General features: G+C 41.0%; 1 protein-coding gene across 2 annotated transcripts in view; it reads right to left on the bottom strand.

Annotated features, from left to right (window-relative positions):
• Positions 1-7,227: 7,227 nt before the first annotated feature.
• LOC125374038 (deoxycytidylate deaminase-like) overlaps positions 7,228-18,596 on the bottom strand; it is a 28,564-nt gene continuing 17,195 nt past the window's right edge. For both annotated transcript variants that reach the window (XM_048384735.1, XM_048384736.1), the window contains exons 2-5: positions 14,566-14,674; positions 9,462-9,594; positions 8,914-9,127; positions 7,228-8,721 (exon numbers count right to left, since the gene is read on the bottom strand). In XM_048384735.1, the coding sequence (XP_048240692.1) occupies positions 8,253-8,721; positions 8,914-9,127; positions 9,462-9,594; positions 14,566-14,674 (925 nt within the window). In that variant the 3' untranslated portion in view covers positions 7,228-8,252. The remainder of the gene's footprint in view (positions 8,722-8,913; positions 9,128-9,461; positions 9,595-14,565; positions 14,675-18,596) is intronic.

The raw sequence follows: 18,596 nt of genomic DNA, 5'->3' as shown, positions 1-18,596 counted from the left end.
TCCTGTCAGTAAGGCTGTGTCAGTTTGATAAGATCCAAACGAAAATCCTACCTGGCGTCTACCAGCCCTCTGTTTTTTTTTCATGCCTGCTATATCCATGGATAAAAGCATGCCATGATATATCTGACATGCTATTCAAAATGGGGTTGAGCCAGAATCATTCTCTCTCTACTGACATTCAGAGTTCAAGGGGGGTGGTCGGGTAGCCTAGTGGTTAAAGTGTTCGCTCGTCACGCCGAAGACCCGGGTTCGATTCCCGACATGGGTACAATGTGTGAAGCCCATTTCTGGTGTCCCCCGCCGTGATATTCCTGGAATATTGCTAAAAGCGGCGTAAAATCAAACTCACTCACTCACACTCAGAATTCAAGGAGAGAAAGTTCAGTAGGTAAGATACCTCTCCGGACCAAACAGCACTGGTATGACTAAAGTCATACTAAAGACTAAAGTCTGAGCAAAACATCTTGCTGGTTAAAGCTTGTAAACTACACACTAAACAATGACCCTCGGGAAGATCCATTGAAACAGTTGTCGCCTATAGGACAGAAATAACACTAGTATAGGTGCTGATATGAAATTTTGACATCTTACTTGGAAAAAAATCAACGTGTGGCTGAAAAAGTAATAGTCTTGGTTCTCAGGCACTGAACGTATCATCATAAAGTTTGCCGCATGTTTCGTTTATATTTCCATTTAAACTAAAAAACAAAAAAATCTTTAAATATTCCAAGTCCAATGGTAGACAAATGTTCCATGTATATTCCAGTATTTTACTCATCAAGAAATACATCTACGTAGGGAGGCCCTTTCCCAGGTTGATTGTACACAACTGTTTATTTGGTTACACAACTGTTTACATACAAGTTTGAACCACTAAAAAAGAAAAGAAAAAATCACCGCCTGCACACACTATATTTTCAAAAGCCATTGTTTGAGAACCGATTCTTTTATTTTTTAAGCCTGATAATCTTGTTCCTATATATTGACCTGTGAAGATTCCGGGGTAGAATAGGTCTTCAGCAACCCATGCTTGCCATTAAAGGTGACTATGCTTGTCGTAAAAGGCGACTAACAGGATTGGGTGTTCACACTCGCTGACTTGGTTGATGCATGTCATCGATCCCTATTGCGTGGATCGATGCTCATGATATTAATCACTGGATTGTCTGGTCCAGACTCAATTGTTTACAGACCGCCGTCATATAGCTGGAATATTGCTGAGGGCGGTGTTAAACAACAAACCAAACCAAACCAATGTTCCTTATTTTATATATTTGATCATGGTTTGATCAAATGTTTCAGAAACAACTGGAAGCCATTGTATGCCATCAAGTCTTAATGTCAATATATTTTGCAGCCAGTTATTCACTGGTGTGTAAATGAACAAAGTTCTTCTGGGACGTTCTAAGGAAAGCTGTGTATCCTGGTGATGCAGAGATCCGTTCATACCTTTAAGAAGCCTTGGTGCTAGTAAAGTTGTATTTGTGTTTTCAATACACCACTTGTAGGAGGTATTTTGTTGTGAAATAGCACCAGAAAACAAATTCATCTGTCAATGCGATGTCCATGCTTGCAACTGACCCGGAAAGATGCAGGGTAGACACTCCTGGGTAATATCTGTTTTCATCCATAACAAAACGATGGTTGTCCCAGTCATCAGTGACAGATCTACAAGTAAATTATGTTCAGCAATGAGTGATGATTCTTTGTTTGAAACAGAAAGAGTATAAGTTTCTGTGTTTGTATATTTATTATAAATTGCATTATGTTTACATGCTTCATTTTAATAAAGCTTTGTGCTGTTTGATTTGTTGTTGAAACTGTTCTTGTCTTCCTGATTGTGCCACTAGTGAGTCCAGAGGAGACGAAGTGGGTATGTTTTCTAGGGAATTCTTCACTTGTGCACGATTGACCAGAGCGTCTCCGATTTTGCAGGAGATTGCGGAAACTGATATTGTCTGCAGTTGTTGTACTTTTTGTCAGCATTTAGTTTGAGAATGCTGACTTACATCTAAAAACTGCACTTCGTGTACATGTTTCCAGTGCATGGTCTCTTGAAACTTGCTCATCAGCTTAACTGGTGACTTTTGCATTCTTTAGATTTTGATTTTTATGTTTCCATGTGAACGATTTAGACGTAATCTCAAACAACTCAAGTCTTCATTTCGAGCCACAACCCTCAAAATAATGAATATTTTTGCACAAAACTATACATGTGCAATGATCATAGGCTCAACTATTGCCTTTCCATATTTTGATTTTTTATACCCCCAACAAAATGTCGGGGGTATATAGTCATAGATCTTCCTGAGGCAAGTGAGTTAACTGACTATAAAAGTCCAGTTTCCACCCTTGCCGAACTAGGCTGGTATTATGTAGTTACATTTTGGCTGGACTAACGAGTCTATGCATAGTCCAATCAAAATCGCGCACCGAAATCGAAATTCGGTTCGTAAAGCGTCATGCAGATTTCGGTCGACTGCAGAATTTGCAAAGCATGTGCACCGCTAACTCGTCAACAGATATTTTCTAAATCTTTTTTTATAGTTTCTAATCAAGGTGCTCACGTGATTTGATGCACTTCGCGATGTTAGACTCGTTTTATCACAATATAGATCTTGATTATCGATCAGATCGTCTTGATTGGGCGCCACCGTTTTGTTTGAAGCAAATGCAAGTGATACGAGAGGTTGAATCTGATTGGTCAATAGGAGAGGCAGAGAAAGGACATTACTCGTAACAGCCACTGGTGGCGGTACGGTCGAGCCCAGGAATTCCAGCCTAGTTCGGCAAGGGTGGAAACTGGACTATAAAGTCAGTTAACTCTCTTGCCTCGGGAAGATGATAGTCATACCAACATTCCGTCCGTCCGTCCGAAAAGTTTCTCTTAAACTATTTAGTGGATTCATCTCAAACTTAGTACATATAATCTGTGTCATATGGAGGGGTGCAGTCAAAAGAAAAAGAAATTGTTTTTATTACTTTTCCAATTTTTATGAATTTTTCAAACCCTAAGTTAACCCTATCCTAGCTATTTAATTTGTAACAACTGACACACTAGGCGGGTCGGGGGTATTAGTGAGCCACGCTCACTTTTGCACTTGTTTATTTGCTGTGTTTCCATGGAAACAATTTGGACTAAGTTTAAAACAAGAAGCGTTTGTTTCCCGCCCCAAATCTACAGCTAATGAATATTTCTGCATGGAACCATTATCTTACAGGCTAATATTTACATGATTGTTTTTCGTATTAGCAAACACATTTACAGTAACAACTTAAACAAATGTATCCAAAAAAGGAGGAAACATGTTTTTGAGTTTAAATCACATTCTAGTTACTGTCGTTATATAATCGGGTCTGGCAGCAGTTTCAACAGCCAAGCCGTGGAAAGAGATGCTGTGGCGTCGGGAGATGTCCCCAAGTGGTACCATGTACATGATGAAAAGGAGTGGCCCCAATACAGATCCTTGCGGGACTCCGTAGGGCAACTGGATCGGTTCGGAAATAGACTTGCCAACTGTCACACTGGGATCGAACATGCAAGTAAAACTCCAGCCACACTGAGGCTGTACCCAAGGTACCAAAACACGTTGTCAACCGCTTTAGAGTCAGTGAGTGAGTTGGGTTTAACGCCGCTTTTAACATTATTCAAGTCATATCACGGCGTTGAACCACTTTAGTAGTATGATTTGGTCTACCGCATCAAAAGCGGCTGGCGACTTTTGCTGAGGAGAGAGAATTAGTAATGACGATTTTTACTGGTTACACCTTGTTCATTCCTCAGATGATGTCAAGTCTCTCACGAGAGATGCGTAATGTATTGGTCATGTCAGGCGACGATTCATAATAATATAAATCTTATCAATATTTTCGTTTGTTGGAACTTCCTGAACTTGTTCGTCCTCGAGGTTCTCTCTTCCCCCATGATCTCAACGGCCCACCTCTTAACGTGATAGAGGGGCGGTCGGGTAGCCTAGTGGTTAAAGCGTTCGCTCGTCACGCCGAAGACCCGGGTTCGATTCCCGACATGAGTACAATGTGTGAAGCCCATTTCTGGTGTCCCCCGCCGTGATATTGCTGGAATACTCACTCACCCATTCACTCACTCACTCTTAACGTGATAGGATTGGTTTGTTTGTTGTTTAACACCGCACTCTGCAATATTCCAGCTATATGACGGCGGTCTGTAAAAAATCGAGTCTGGACCAGACAATCCAGTGATTGACATGAACATGGATCCACGCAACTAGGATTCGATGACATGCATCAACCAAGTTAGCGAGTCTGACCACCCGATCCCGTAAGTCGCCTCTTATGACAAGCATTGTCGCCTCTTACGGCAAGCATGGGTTGCTGAAGACCTGTTCTACCCCGGATCTTCACGGAACAGTGTGCCACTTTGTCCGCACCGATGACTGTTGGCCATTTCAGCTGAAGATACTTGCACGTCGAGTTATTTTCAACACAATACATAGTCACTTTGGTGCCTGCAGAAATATGCTGCCTGGGTGTACATTTGCTTCGAATGCAGCATGTAGCATGGGAACTGTTGTTCTTAATACATTGCACACTGTTGATGGTGGACTTTACATCCTTCATAGCTGGGTTCAGAACGTTCCATCCACCACTGGTTAATATCAAAGCGTTCAGATTTATCTGGTCAATGATGCTGATCCTTAGAAAAAATGTTTCATCTCTTTTCGGAATTTGACATAGTAAGGGGGTTAGAACAGGTCTTCAGCAACCTATGCTTTTCGTAAGAGGCGACTATGCTTGTCGTAAGAGGCGAATAACGGGATCGGGTGGTCAGGCCCGCTGACTTGGTTGATGCATGTCATTGTTTCCCAATTGCGTCGATTGATGCTCATGATGTCGGTCACTGGATTGTCTGCTCCAGACTCGATTATGTTTCAGACCGCCGTCAAATGGTTGGAATATTGCTAAGTGCGTTTAACAACAAACAAACAACATGATCAGGACACATCACAGGAAACTGAATGCAAACAAAATGGAAGTAATATATTCTAATTATTGTAACGTTGCAGTGGCACTAGTAGAGGAAAATGCTTTACTAAGTAATGTCAGAAATAGAAAAAAATGTGTTTGATATACTACTTCATTAACCTTATTATTAACAGCGTAAACAGTTATTAACTCAAAAGTATTTGATATAATTTAGCATTTAAGTTTAAAATAATATTCTAAACTGCCAGGCAAAATAAAAGTTTAACCAAACGATTACAAATGTTATACAGCTTGTTCAATACCGTTAATACAGACCCGACCCTATGTTACAGTTTAACTTACGGTTTGGATTTCCAACCGAAAAGCACTGACAGTGTTTATTTTCTTAGAAATTTGAAGGTCGCTTCAAATGAGTGGCAGGTGTGACAAACGCCCGGCTCTGGTTCCCAAGATGCATATCTGTGTCCCCTGTGTGGAGTTCGTGGAATAGGCCCCAGTCCACACTCTTTGTCATATGAGCCGCCTAGTGCGGATTGGCTGGTGACTGTGTGTCCCGGTTGATTGTGTGTCATCGTGCCGCTACTGGTTGACTGTGTCATCGTGCCGCTACTGGTTGACTGTGTCATCGTGCCCAAACTGGTTGATTGTGTGTCATCGTGCCGCTACTGGTTGATTGTGTGTCATCTTGCCCCAACTGGTTGATTGTGTGTCATCGTGCCGCTACTGGTTGATTGTGTGTCATCGTGGCGCTACTGGTTGATTGTGTGTCATCGTGCCGCTACTGGTTGATTGTGTGTCATCGTGCCGCTACTGGTTGATTGTGTGCCATCGTGCCGCTACTGGTTGATTGTGTGTCATCGTGGCGCTACTGGTTGACTGTGTGTCATCGTGCCGCTACTGGTTGACTGTGTGTCATCGTGCCGCTACTGGTTGACTGTGTCATCGTGCCGCTACTGGTTGACTGTGTGTCATCGTGCCGCTACTGGTTGATTGTGTGTCATCGTGCTGCTACTGGTTGATTGTGTGTCATCGTGGTGCTACTGGTTCACTGTGTGTCATCACGCCGCTACTGGTTCACTGTGTGTCATCGTGCCGCTACTGGTTGATTGCGTGTCATCGTGGCGCTACTGGTTGATTGTGTGTCATCGTGCCGCTACTGGTTGATTGTGTGTCATCGTGCCGCTACTGGTTGATTGTGTGTCATCGTGCCGCTACTGGTTGATTGTGTGTCATCGTGGCGCTACTGGTTGACTGTGTGTCATCGTGCCGCTACTGGTTGACTGTGTGTCATCGTGCCGCTACTGGTTGACTGTGTCATCGTGCCGCTACTGGTTGACTGTGTGTCATCGTGCCGCTACTGGTTGATTGTGTGTCATCGTGCCGCTACTGGTTGACTGTGTCATCGTGCCCCAACTGGTTGATTGTGTGTCATCGTGCCCCGACTGGTTGATTGTGTGTCATCGTGGCGCTACTGGTTGACTGTGTGTCATCGTGCCGCTACTGGTTGACTGTGTCATCGTGCTCCAACTGGTTGATTGTGTGTCATCGTGCCGCTACTGGTTGACTGTGTGTCATCGTGCCGCTACTGGTTGACTGTGTGTCATCGTGCCGCTACTGGTTGACTGTGTGTCATCGTGCCGCTACTGGTTGATTGTGTGTCATCGTGCCGCTTCTGGTTGACTGTGTGTCATCGTGCCGCTACAGGTTGATTGTGTGTCATCGTGCCGCTTCTGGTTGACTGTGTGTCATCATGACGCTACTGGTTAACTGTGTGTCATCGTGCCGCTACGGGTTGACTGTGTGTCATCATGCCGCTACTGGTTGACTGTGTGTCATCGTAGGCGGCCAGCCAGCCAACCCACTAACCAACCAGCTAACCAACCTTCCTTCTCCGGGCACAACGTTCAAACCTGTCCATTGTCTGGACTCAAATCAGCTAAATGTATTGATATTATAATGAACTACCCCAAGTATACCAGTGCATAAAACACAACCACTTTTTACCTTTTGCACAGGTGGGTATATTTACCCTTTGGGCAAAGAGTTTGCACGTAAACAGACGTACATCAAGTACATTCAGCCAGAGGTAGGCCATATGTTCATGAACAGACAGACAGTTTTCAAGACCGCCGGATTCATTTTGTTTATTTGGATGGACCCATCTTTTAGCCACCGCATATGCCTCTGTTAATGCCGTTTCGGTGTTAAATTCTAACTCAAATACCCTATCAACATGCTAGTACACCAGAACAAGAAAGCCTATTTTATTCTGTTTATTTATTTTTCAAGCATAAAATACCAAGGGCAAGAGAGTGAATACAATGCAAGCATATCACACAAAAGAAGTGTAACAATTACATGTTAAGTCAACTATGGAAGGACAACGATTACATAGACAGCAAAAGGCATGTTATGTAAATGAAAAGGCAACATCTCTATCACATGTCTACCCGAAAGAAGACATATATGTTTCACATTTGCATCTATGCAGGAAGATTCAGGGTGAAAAGAACTATCCACAAAACTGTTTGAAAAGAGAAAGGACTTCCATTTTCAACTTTCCCTTTGTGCAGAACAGTATCACAGCATCTGGTAGTGATTTATAAACACGTGTGTAATACATGGTCGGAACCGTACAATGGACCCTACTCTTTTCTACTTTAAGCAGATATGTGTAATTATTACAAATATATCAAATTAAATTCTCCCAAATAAAGTTAAACGACACAATTTAAACCAATCAAAAGGCGAGTGTCTATTTATAATTATTATGAAGTTCCATATTTTCTTTTGTGTCATGCTTAACTGATTTATAGTGGAGGGTTTGGACCAACATCATCACGCACGAGAGTTATAGGGCAGCTGGTTTTCGCTGAGATAGTATAAGTATAAGTAAAAGTATAAGTAAAAGTATAAGTAAAAGCGTATAGATAAAACAACCTCCACCCAAATACTGCCATGAATAAATTGAAAAAAAAAATCTCCCGGAAACATGAAAGTGGCATTATCAAAAGAGATCACCTAAAGTGGGCCTCTTTGGTTTAAAAGTATATTGGGAGGATTACCACCTTCTCGGGGAGGATGGATGCTGGAAATCAGTAAAATCTGTGCACGGTGAAGCAAGAGGTGTTATGTCTTTTACAAACTTGAAGAATTTGAGCAGTGAGTGGCCCATGAATCTAAGACAGCAGTTCACATACAAATTCATTCCAAAATACTTTGCTTATCATGAATCTCGGACTACAAATTCATCGTTAAACAATGTACTGTTGATTTGGAAATCAGTGTTATGTAAACATGTTCCCCTCATTAACCAGATGAAAGAAACACTTTTTGATGAGATTTGAGTTCAGGTAACCATTCCATCTCTGACAATCAGTGGGACCTGGAGGCAACTGTACCTTGATTGGTTCCATCTTTCCACGAACATCAGTGGAGCCTGGAGGACAATGAAGCGTGATTAGGTCCATCTGTCCACGAACATCAGTGGAGCCTGGAGGAAACTGTAGCAGGACTGGGTCCATCTTTCCACGAACATCAGTGGAGCCTGGAGGAAACTGTAGCAGGACTGGGTCCATCTTTCCACGAACATCAGTGGAGCCTGGAGGAAACTGTAGCAGGACTGGGTCCATCTTTCCACGAACATCAGTGGGACCTGGAGGCAGCTGTTCCTTGATTGGGTCCATCTTTCCACCATCATCAGTGGGACCTCGAGCAAACTGTATCTTGATTGGGTCCCTCTTTCCTCGATATGGTCTGAAATACATATGTTTACATTCTAGATGCACATTGCAGCTGTCAATGATGAAATTGTTATTACGGTATTCAAATATTCGTATGCAATGATTTTTTGTCATAGTAGCGTTTCATCAGGACAGTTAGGCTGCTTGACTCAAACTCAACTCAAGTACAAGCAGAAAGTAAATATGCTCTACAACAATCACTGACCTGTGTTCGACACCAGCCATGCCCAGAAGTCTCTTTGATGCTTTCACATCGACCTTTTTCTTGTTCTCATCTGACAAGTAGACAACCTTACGGATTCCAGACTGAATGATCATCTGGGAGCAGTGGTTACATGGGAACAGAGTCACGAAGATCGTGCAGCCGTTCAAGTTAGCAGAATACTTGTTCATTATGGCGTTCAGCTCAGCGTGGCAGACTGGAAATAAATACTTTCATAACAAGAAGTGGCTCGAACTGTTTTCTTCTCACAATAATTCACTTTCTCCTTAATCCTACTACTCACTGCCCACCATGTCATAAAATCCCCACCATTGCATGCCCTGATAGCGTGGCTCGTTGTTCACTCACTCACTGTGTTTATGTGGACTTAATGAATAAAAATACTCTGTTTCCAAATATCATATTTTGTCATTGAGTACATGAAGAAAGTTAGCATTCATATGAATTTGTTATTTAGAGAATAATGATATCAAGTATGCTTAAATGACATTGACCTTTAATGGAGACTATTCTGATAGTAAATATCATACCATAACGTTTCTTATTCTTGTCCCAACCGTCTTCCTTGCCCCACGGTAGTTCGTCATTACCGCAGTTATTGGGCATTCCGTTGTAACCGGTACCGACGATCCTCTTATCTTTGTTCACAATACAAGCTCCGACCTGTAACACAAGATGTAAAACAAGATATAACATAAGATGTAAGACAAGATGTAAGACAAGATGTCAGACAAGATGTAACACAAGATGTAACACAAGATGTCAGACAAGATGTAATACAAGATGTAACATGAGATGTAAAACAAGATATAATACAAGATGTAACATAAGCTGTAAGACAAGTCGTAACATAAGATGTAACACAAGATGTAACATAAGCTGTAAGACAAGATGTAATACAAGATGTAACACAAGATGTTACACAAGATGTAACACAAGATGTAACATGAGATGTAATACAAGATGTAACATGAGATGTAACACAAGATGTAATACAAGATGTAACATGAGATGTAACACAAGATGTAATACAAGATGTAACATGAGATGTAACACAAGATGTAATACAAGATGTAACATGAGATGTAACACAAGATGTAATACAAGATGTAACATGAGATGTAACATGAGATGTAACACAAGATGTAATACAAGATGTAACATGAGATGCAACACAAGATGTAACACAAGATGTAACATGAGATGTAACATGAGATGTAACACAAGATGTAACACAAGATGTAACATGAGATGTAACACAAGATGTAATACAAGATGTAACATGACACGTAACACAAGATGTAATACAAGATGTAACATGAGATGTAACACAAGATGTAACATGATATGTAACACAAGATGTAATACAAGATGTAACATGAGATGTAATACAAGATGTAACATGAGATGTAATACAAGATGTAACATGAGATGTAACACAAGATGTAATACAAGATGTAACACAAAATGTAATACAAGATGTAACATGAGATGTAACACAAGATGTTATACAAGATGTAACACAAGATGTTACACAAGATGTAACACAAGATGTAACATGAGATGTAATACAAGATGTAACATGAGATGTAACACAAGATGTAATACAAGATGTAACACAAAATGTAATACAAGATGTAACATGAGATGTAACACAAGATGTAACACGAGATGTAACACAAGATGTAACATGAGATGTAACACAAGATGTAACATGAGATGTAACATGAGATGTAACATGAGATGTAACACAAGATGTAATACAAGATGTAACATGAGATGTAACATGAGATGTAACACAAGATGTAACACAAGATGTAACATGAGATGTAACACAAGATGTAATACAAGATGTAACATGAGATGTAACACAAGATGTAATACAAGATGTAACATGAGATGTAACACAAGATGTAACACAAGATGTAACATGAGATGTAACATGAGATGTAACATGAGATCTAACACAAGATGTAACACAAGATGTAACATGAGATGTAACATGAGATGTAACACAAGATGTAATACAAGATGTAACATGAGATGTAATACAAGATGTAATACAAGATGTAACATGAGATGTAACACAAGATGTAACATGAGATGTAACACAAGATGTAATACAAGATGTAACATGAGATGTAACATGAGATGTAATACAAGATGTAACATGAGATGTAACACAAGATGTAATACAAGATGTAACACAAAATGTAATACAAGATGTAACATGAGATGTAACACAAGATGTAATACAAGATGTAACACAAGATGTTACACAAGATGTAACACAAGATGTAACATAAGATGTAATACAAGATGTAACACGAGATGTAACACAAGATGTAACATGAGATGTAACACACGATGTAACATGAGATGTAACACGAGATGTAACATGAGATGTAACATGAGATGTAACATGAGATGTAACACAAGATGTAACATGAGATGTAACACAAGATGTAACATGAGATGTAACATGAGATGTAACACGAGATGTAACATGAGATGTAACACAAGATGTAACATTAGATGTAACACGAGATGTAACACAAGATGTAACATGAGATGTAACACAAGATGTAACATGAGATGTAACATGAGATGTAACATGAGATGTAACACAAGATGTAACATGAGATGTAACACAAGATGTAACATGAGATGTAACATGAGATGTAACATGAGATGTAACATGAGATGTAACACAAGATGTAACATGAGATGTAACACAAGATGTAACATGAGATGTAACATGAGATGTAACACGAGATGTAACACAAGATGTAACATGAGATGTAACATGAGATGTAACATCAGATGTAACATGAGATGTAACACAAGATGTAACATGAGATGTAACACAAGATGTAATACAAGATGTAACATGAGATGTAACATGAGATGTAACACAAGATGTAACACAAGATGTAACATGAGATGTAACACAAGATGTAATACAAGATGTAACATGAGATGTAACATGAGATGTAACACAAGATGTAATACAAGATGTAACATGAGATGTAACACAAGATGTAACACAAGATGTAACATGAGATGTAACATGAGATGTAACACAAGATGTAACAGAAGATGTAACATGAGATGTAACACAAGATGTAATACAAGATGTAACATGAGATGTAACACAAGATGTAATACAAGATGTAACATGAGATGTAACATGAGATGTAACACAAGATGTAATACAAGATGTAACATGAGATGTAACATGAGATGTAATACAAGATGTAACACAAGATGTAACACAAGATGTAACACAAGATGTAAAACAAAATGTAATACAAGATGTAACATGAGATGTAACACAAGATGTAATACAAGATGTAACACAAGATGTTACACAAGATGTAACACAAGATGTAACATGAGATGTAATACAAGATGTAACATGAGATGTAACACAAGATGTAATACAAGATGTAACACAAAATGTAATACAAGATGTAACATGAGATGTAACACAAGATGTAACATGAGATGTAACACAAGATGTAACATGAGATGTAATACAAGATGTAACATGAGATGTAACACAAGGTGCAACACAAAATGTAACATGAGATGTAACACAAAATGTAACATGAGATGTAACATAAGATGTAATACAAGATGTAAAACAAAATGTAATACAAGATGTAACATGAGATGTAACACAAGATGTAATACAAGATGTAACACAAGATGTTACACAAGATGTAACACAAGATGTAACATGAGATGTAATACAAGATGTAACATGAGATGTAACACAAGATGTAATACAAGATGTAACACAAAATGTAATACAAGATGTAACATGAGATGTAACACAAGATGTAACATGAGATGTAACACAAGATGTAACATGAGATGTAACACAAGATGTAACATGAGATGTAACATGAGATGTAACACAAGATGTAATACAAGATGTAACATGAGATGTAACACAAGATGTAACACAAGATGTAACATGAGATGTAACACAAAATGTAATAGAAGATGTAACACGAGATGTAACACAAGATGTAACATGAGATGTAACACAAGATGTAACATGAGATGTAACATGAGATGTAACACAAGATGTAACACAAGATGTAACATGAGATGTAACACAAGATGTAATACAAGATGTAACATGAGATGTAACACAAGGTGCAACACAAAATGTAACATGAGATGTAACACAAAATGTAACATGAGATGTAACATAAGATGTAACACAAGATGTAACATGAGATGTAACATGAGATGTAAGATGAGATGTAACATGAGATGTAACACAAGATGTAACACAAGATGTAACATGAGATGTAACACAAGATGTAACATGAGATGTAACACAAGATGTAACATGAGATGTAACATGAGATGTAACATGAGATGTAACACAAGATGTAACACAAGATGTAACATGAGATGTAACACAAGATGTAACACAAGATGTAACATGAGATGTAACATGAGATGTAACACAAGATGTAACACAAGATGTAACATGAGATGTAACACAAGATGTAACACAAGATGTAACATGAGATGTAACATGAGATGTAACATGAGATGTAACACAAGATGTAACATGAGATGTAACACAAGATGTAACATGAGATGTAACATGAGATGTAACATGAGATGTAGTACAAGATGTAACATGAGATGTAACATGAGATGTAACATGAGATGTAGTACAAGATGTAACATGAGATGTAACATGAGATGTAACACAAGATGTAACATGAGATGTAACACAAGATGTAACATGAGATGTAACATGAGATGTAACATGAGATGTAACACAAGATGTAACACAAGATGTAACATGAGATGTAACACACGATGCAACACAAAATGTAACACAGGATGTAAAACAAAATGTGAATGAGTGAGTATGGTTTTATGCCGCTTTTAGCAATATTCCAGCAATATCACGGCGGGGGTCACCAGAAATGGGCTTCACACATTGTAACCTTGTCGGGAATCGAACCTGGGTCTTCGGCGTGACGAACGAACGCTTTAACCACTAGGCTACCCGACCGCCCAACACAAGATGTAACACAAGATGTTACACAAGATGTTACACAAGATGTAATACAAGATGTAACATGAGATGTTACACAAGATGTTACACAAGATGTAATACAAGATGTAACATGAGATGTAACACAAGATGTTACACAAGATGTAATACAAGATGTAACACAAGATGTAATACAAGATGTAACACAAGATGTCACACAAGATGTAAAACAAGATGTAATACAAGATGTAACATGAGATGTAACACAAGATGTAATACAAGATGTAACATGAGATGTAACACAAGATGTAACATGAGATGTAACACAAGATGTTACACAAGATGTAACATAGGATTGATGTAGTAGCCTGTACATGTTTAGAGTTCTGGTTCATAGAAAGTTCTGATGATGTTAGAATTTAAAACTTACCGCCTGTAAAAGCTTTGCTCCATTATGGAAACTTAGGGCGTTCATCCTCACACGAGGCATTAAATACACATGACAGATTTTGTAAGCTTATACCTCATCTTAATAGAGCCTCTCCAAATATTGTAGCTGGAGGTGAAATGGGACGTTTTCATCAATATGGACCTTACCTTACCTGTGTTTTGGGGTCTTTGCTTCTCTGTGAAGAGAGACTAGCGACGGCCATGAAGTATTCCTCCCAACCTAAGTACCCCTTCCTCTTCTCATTCTTAGCATTTTCACAGCTTGAAACACAAAAGTACAAGAGAGGGAATTGTAGAATAGGTAACTGATGACGTCTCGAATCTGTACGGGTCAAGCTGGAACTATTAGTGTAGGTACACTATCAATAAGAGTGCAGGTTACACTGGTACTATGAGTGCAGGTTACACTGGCACTATGAGCGCATGTTACAATGGCTCTATGAGTGCTGGTTACACTGGCTCTGTGAGTGCAGGTTACACTGGTACTCTGAGTGCTGGTTACACTGGCACTATGAGTGCATGTTAAACTGGCACTATGAGTGCTGGTTACACTGGCTTTGTGAGTGCAGGTTACACTGGCACTATGAGTGCAGGTTACATTGGCACTGTAAGTGCATGTTACACTGGCTCTATGAGTGGATGTTACACTGGCACTATGAGTGCATGTTGCTCTGGCTCTATGAGTGCGTGTTACACTGGCACTCTGAGTGCATGTTACACTGCCACTAAGTATAAGTGCAGGTTACACTGGCACTATGAGTGCTGGTTACACTGACACTATGACTGCAGGTTACACTGGCTCTATGAGTGCATGTTACACTGGCACTATGAGTGCAGGTTACACTGCCACTATAAGTGCATGTTACACTGGCTCTATGAGCGCATGTTACACTGGCTCTATGAGTGCATGTTACACTGGCACTATGAGTGCATGTTACAATGGCTCTATGAGTGCATGTTACACTGGCACTCTGAGTGCATGTTTCACTGGCACTATGAGTGCATGTTACACTGGCACTATGAGTGCAGGTTACGCTGGCACTATGAGTGCCGGTTACACTGGCACCATAAGTGCATATTACACTGGCTCTGTTAGTGCAAGTTACACTGGTACTATGAGTGCAGGTAACACTGGCTCTGTGAGTGCAGGTTACACTGGCAATATGAGTGCTGGTTACACTGGCTCTATGAGTGCATGTTACAATGGCTGTGTGAGTGCAGGTTACATAGGCACTATGAGTGCAGGTTACACTGTCTCTGTGAGTGCAGGTTACACTGGTACTATGAGTGCAGGTTACACTGGTACTATGAATGCAGGTTACACTGGTACTGTGAGTGCAGGTTACACTGGCTCTGTGAGTGCAGGTTACACTGGCTCTATGAGTGCAGGTTACACTGACTGAGTGCTGGTTACACTTGCTCTGTGAGTGCTGGTTAAACTGGCACTGTGAGTGCAGGTTACACTGACACTATGAGTGCAAGTTACACTTAAACAATGAGTGTTGGTTACACTGGCACTATGAGTGCAGGTTACACTGGCTCTGTGAGTGCTGGTTACACTGGCACTATGACTGCAGGTTACACTGGCACTATGAGTGCAGGTTACACTGGCACTATTTGTGCAGGTTACACTGGCTCTGTGAGTGCTGGTTACACTGGCTCTATCAGTGCAGGTTACACTGGCTCTGTGAGTGCTGGTTACACTGGCACTCTGAGTGCAGGTTACACTGGCACTATGAGTGCTGGTTACACTTAAACAATGAGTGTTGGTTACACTGGCACTATGAGTGCAGGTTACACTGGCTCTGTGAGTGCTGGTTAAACTGGCACTATGACTGCAGGTTACACTGGCACTATGAGTGCAGGTTACACTGGCACTATTTGTGCAGGTTACACTGGCTCTGTGAGTGCTGGTTACACTGGCACTATGAGTGCTGGTTACACTGGCTCTATGAGTGCAGGTTACACTGGCACTATGAGTGCAGGTTACACTGGCACTATGAGTGCAGGTTACACTTGCACTATGAGACAAGGTTACACTGGCACTATGAGTGCAGGTTACACTGACACTATGAGTGCAGGTTACACTGGCACTATGAGTGCAGGTTACACTGGCTCTATCAGTGCAGGTTACAGTGGCACTATGAGTGCAGGTTACACTGGCACTATGAGTGCATGTTACACTGGCTCTATCAGTGCAGGTTACAGTGGCACTATGAGTGCAGGTTACACTGGCACTATGAGTGCAGGTTACACTGGCTCTATGAGTGCAGGTTACAGTGGCACTATGAGTGCTGGTTACACTGGCTCTATGAGTGCAGGTTACAGTGGCACTATGAGTGCTGGTTACACTAACACTATGAGTGCAGGTTACACTGGCACTGTGAGTGCAGGTTACACTAGCACTATGAGTGCAGGTTACACTGGCTCTATCAGTGCTGGTTACACTGGCACTATGACTGCAGGTTACACCGGTACTATGCATGTTGTATAAACTGTCAATATGCGTCTATGTTAAATTGACAATATGTGTGGAGGTTAAACTGTCAATATGCGTAGAGGTTAAACTGTCAACGTGTGTATGTTAAACTGACAATATGTGTGGATCGGGTATACATGATGTAATGGTAGGGTCTATCAGTGCAGGTTACAGTGGCACTATGAGTGCAGGTTACACTGGCACTATTTGTGCAGGTTACACTGGCTCTGTGAGTGCTGGTTACACTGGCACTATGAGTGCAGGTTACACTGGCACTATTTGTGCAGGTTACACTGGCTCTGTGAGTGCTGGTTACACTGGCTCTATCAGTGCAGGTTACACTGGCTCTGTGAGTGCTGGTTACACTGGCACTCTGAGTGCAGGTTACACTGGCACTATGAGTGCTGGTTACACTTAAACAATGAGTGTTGGTTACACTGGCACTATGAGTGCAGGTTACACTGGCTCTGTGAGTGCTGGTTAAACTGGCACTATGACTGCAGGTTACACTGGCACTATGAGTGCAGGTTACACTGGTACTATGAGTGCAGGTTACACTGGTACTATGAATGCAGGTTACACTGGTACTGTGAGTGCAGGTTACACTGGCTCTGTGAGTGCAGGTTACACTGGCTCTATGAGTGCAGGTTACACTGACTGAGTGCTGGTTACACTTGCTCTGTGAGTGCTGGTTAAACTGGCACTGTGAGTGCAGGTTACACTGACACTATGAGTGCAAGTTACACTTAAACAATGAGTGTTGGTTACACTGGCACTATGAGTGCAGGTTACACTGGCTCTGTGAGTGCTGGTTACACTGGCACTATGACTGCAGGTTACACTGGCACTATGAGTGCAGGTTACACTGGCACTATTTGTGCAGGTTACACTGGCTCTGTGAGTGCTGGTTACACTGGCTCTATCAGTGCAGGTTACACTGGCTCTGTGAGTGCTGGTTACACTGGCACTCTGAGTGCAGGTTACACTGGCACTATGAGTGCTGGTTACACTTAAACAATGAGTGTTGGTTACACTGGCACTATGAGTGCAGGTTACACTGGCTCTGTGAGTGCTGGTTAAACTGGCACTATGACTGCAGGTTACAGTGGCACTATGAGTGCAGGTTACACTGGCACTATTTGTGCAGGTTACACTGGCTCTGTGAGTGCTGGTTACACTGGCACTATGAGTGCTGGTTACACTGGCTCTATGAGTGCAGGTTACACTGGCACTATGAGTGCAGGTTACACTGGCACTATGAGTGCAGGTTACACTTGCACTATGAGACAAGGTTACACTGGCACTATGAGTGCAGGTTACACTGACACTATGAGTGCAGGTTACACTGGCACTATGAGTGCAGGTTACACTGGCTCTATCAGTGCAGGTTACAGTGGCACTATGAGTGCAGGTTACACTGGCACTATGAGTGCATGTTACACTGGCTCTATCAGTGCAGGTTACAGTGGCACTATGAGTGCAGGTTACACTGGCACTATGAGTGCAGGTTACACTGGCTCTATGAGTGCAGGTTACAGTGGCACTATGAGTGCTGGTTACACTGGCTCTATGAGTGCAGGTTACACTAACACTATGAGTGCAGGTTACACTGGCACTGTGAGTGCAGGTTACACTAGCACTATGAGTGCAGGTTACACTGGCTCTATCAGTGCTGGTTACACTGGCACTATGACTGCAGGTTAC

The sequence above is a fragment of the Haliotis rufescens genome, unplaced genomic scaffold (assembly GCF_023055435.1).
Source record: "Haliotis rufescens isolate VD_foot unplaced genomic scaffold, xgHalRufe1.0.p SCAF_50, whole genome shotgun sequence".
NCBI classification, from domain to species: Eukaryota; Metazoa; Mollusca; class Gastropoda; order Lepetellida; family Haliotidae; genus Haliotis; species Haliotis rufescens.
Note: the sequence above shows the minus strand (reverse complement) of the source record. Positions and strands in the feature narration are given on the sequence as shown.